The sequence below is a fragment of the Chinchilla lanigera genome, unplaced genomic scaffold (genome assembly GCF_000276665.1).
Source record: "Chinchilla lanigera isolate Chin_1 unplaced genomic scaffold, ChiLan1.0 scaffold00006, whole genome shotgun sequence".
NCBI lineage: Eukaryota > Metazoa > Chordata > Mammalia > Rodentia > Chinchillidae > Chinchilla > Chinchilla lanigera.
In genome coordinates this window covers 33733381-33736609 of record NW_004955407.1, presented here as the reverse complement: position 1 = coordinate 33736609, position 3229 = coordinate 33733381, and the positions used below count along the sequence as shown (strand labels likewise).

General features: G+C 39.4%; 1 protein-coding gene across 1 annotated transcript; it reads right to left on the bottom strand.

Annotated features, from left to right (window-relative positions):
- Positions 1–1641, bottom strand: Kcne2 (potassium channel, voltage gated subfamily E regulatory beta subunit 2). Its single transcript, XM_005375700.1, has one exon. The coding sequence runs from the start codon at positions 1460–1462 to the stop codon at positions 1091–1093; it is 372 nt and encodes a 123-aa protein (XP_005375757.1). The 5' UTR covers positions 1463–1641; the 3' UTR covers positions 1–1090.
- Positions 1642–3229: the final 1588 nt, after the last annotated feature.

Below are 3229 nucleotides of genomic sequence, written 5' to 3'. Positions count from 1 at the left end.
GCCTCAAACTTTTGGCAATCCTCCTGCCTCAGCCTCCCAAGTCTTTGGATTACTGGCTTGCATCACCACATCCAGCCTATTCTTAGCAATTTTGAAGAATACAGTGCACTGTTACTAACTATGGTCTTCATACTGTACAATAGATCTCTTGAGTTGATTTCTCCTATCAACTGAAATTTTGCATCTTTTGACCCATATCTCTCTAGTGCCTGCTCCGTACCGTGGTACAAAATAGCAATTACTGTCTAGCTTTTCAACAGACATCAGCAATTTAGACACTTTCTGTAACTTCAGTGGAAAATAAAACAAGTGTCAATAAGGTACAATTGAATGTAAAGAATGAGTCGTTTATAACCCATGTCATAACTTTTTATCATTTTTCTTAAATAATGAGAACTTCTACAGGTTAATTTTCTGCAAAACTTTAAATGTTTGTTAAAATATGTTTCTGTCACACCAGCTATTTCTTAAATATTTGACTTTGCCGGTATGGATTATTTGCCCTTTGCAATGCCTTTTCTATCTTCAAACTTCCAAATAAGTTAAATACCAGGAAATAATAAATGTAACCTTGCCATCCTGTTCATTCGTCACTTCAGACTGCACTCATAAATTAATAAGAAATATTTCTGTCAATCCAGTCAACAAGTAATAAATTTTGATCCTCAGCTTCTGAAAAATACATCTGAGTATTTATAAATTGAATTTGTCACATCCAAGCTAGTGTTTCATGAGAAAGAAGGTCCAGTGATTTGTAAATCTGTCCTTTCTCTTTCCACCACCGCTGCCCAGGCCCTTTGCTTTAAATTTGCTTTTATTTCCACTGCTGACATTGATTTAAATGGCATTTACATTGCATAGAAAATAAAAGAGGTCTTCGGCACAAAATGTCACCCCAATAAGCAAATATAAATCACTACAATTGAAATGTCATCTGTCTCAGCTGGCCAGCCACATAACGTTTGTGAAAATTCTCAAGGGAAGCAAGGAAGAACTTCTCTTCTAAGCAGTGACAGTGTGGATTTGCATGGCCTGCGGGCGTCTCACAGTACCTGGATGTCGGATCTCAGCTCTGTACCTGTGTTCCTTATCACGGAGACATTTTGAACCCTGTCGCACCAGGATTCTCGTGGATGGTGGCCTTTGATTCCTCCAGCTGCAAAACTTGACTCCTGTACTTTTCCTGCCAGTCCTCCACAATGTACTGGTGGTAGGGGTCATGGGAATGTTCTCGTCTCTTGGATTTCACCGTGCTCACCAGGATAGCTACAACGATGAAGGAGAACATTCCGATCATCACCATGAGGTACAGGATGACGTAGTAGAAGTTCTCCGCATCCACTCTGGCTTGGAGAGTTGCTTGCTCCATCGTCTCGTTCCTTCGCCAATTGTCCATATAAGTAACAAAAATCCTTTTGAAGACATTTTCCAGGCTCTGTGTCACATTGGATAAAGTGATCATGTTTTCCTCCTGTTGAAATGCAAATAATAAATAGATGAATGAGATTAAGAGAATAGGTCCTTTCTGCAGCTGGTTCTGTGGGGGAAAGGAAGCAGGGAATGATCAGATTTCTTTTCCTCTGGCTGGTGATTGATTGCATATTTTGTTAGTCTTTAAACTGGTCAGATACATTTTATGCACTTTTTACATGCACGATCATGTTACAGAAAATTTTACTGGAGCACATAAAATATATATTTTTTTGATATACATATATTTATACATAAATATATTCGTATGAAAAAATGGAGAAAAGACTGGTAGTAAATAGAGCAAAGTGTTAATGGTGGGTGGTATACTTACAGGTATATATTTTTTATTCTTTAGGCTTTTCCCATGTTCCAAAGTCTCATCAGTAATCTTGCGTTACTTTTGATCTTGAAAAGATCAGTAACCTCCCCACAGCAAGCGCAATGCTGCATTCAGAACAGTGTTCAACAAAATCAGTGAAACGAAGCATTGACTCATTTATGAATTGTGGGGACTGAGACACAGCATCAAGGCACAAGGCTGCAAGAAGCATTGGCCCTTTCCAATTTGCTCCACCTCCCAGGTCTGGACAGCTGCTTTTTGCCAAGTACCCTACAAAGATGCATATACAACCATATTCTAAAGACATACTTTAGGTAATTGATACAAAGAAACAGCCTGAGCAATCCTCTGTGTTTCTCACATCTATCTCTCCTCTCCATCCCCACCCACTCATCAACATCATCTCTCCCCTGCGTGATGCAAGGCAATAAAATACAGCTCTTCCTAAAACCACCTCCTTGTAGCTCTCTCTGTCCCATAGCAATAACTTCTTTCAAGAGGGAAGTAAGATCATGCTATTCCCTTGCTGTTGAAACGATGCAAAACCTTCTGTTGTTCTTAAAATAAAATCTTTGTTCCATAACAGGATTTACCTGGCCTGGCCTGAACTGACCAGTTTCCCAGATTCCCCCATGCTTGTAACAATTTGATTAGAGCTGACTTTTTCCTCCAACTCATGAAGCTTGCTTATTCCAGGGCATTCGCGCACTGTCTCCCCTCTACCTGGGACCTTTCTGCTGTGATCTTCCACCTGTTACCTTTTGTTCTTCAGGCCCCCTCTAATTTTCACTGCTCCTGAGCATGTGTCATTCATGTCCTTTATAAACTATGACATTTCAGAGCTCCCTATCAGGAAAATAAGCAGAAATAAACTTCTAGCTATTTATCCCACAGAACATGTCTTCCCCAATTCTCCTCATTAAAAATTACTGTAATAAAATATTTTTCTCCACCTGACATTTTAAATTCTATTTTTCAAATGGCCCTAAGGTCCTTCCCTCTCTTCACCAGCAGGTTGGAAGAAACTTAACAAATAGATAAGACTGATACAAGGTACGTGCCAAACACATGTTCCACGCATTGAATGGGGATGTGCTCCCCTAGCCCCTTTCTGGTGGTACTGAGAATTGAGAGAATTCAGAGTCTTTATTCTGAGCTACATTTACAGCATTTTTAATTTTTCTTTTTTCTTTTTCTTTTTTTTTGGAGACAGGGTCTTGCTGAAAATGCCACAAGGCAGGATTATTTCACACATGAACCCTTTGGCTTTTGGGGTTTTTTGTGTGTGTATTTTTTTCCAACCCTTCTCTATGGCTTCATCCAATAAAGAATAATGTGACTCTATTGCCTTGTATATTTTCTCTGCCATTACTCTGAAGAGAATGCAGTTTCCTTTGGGGGAGCCAAATTGGGAAA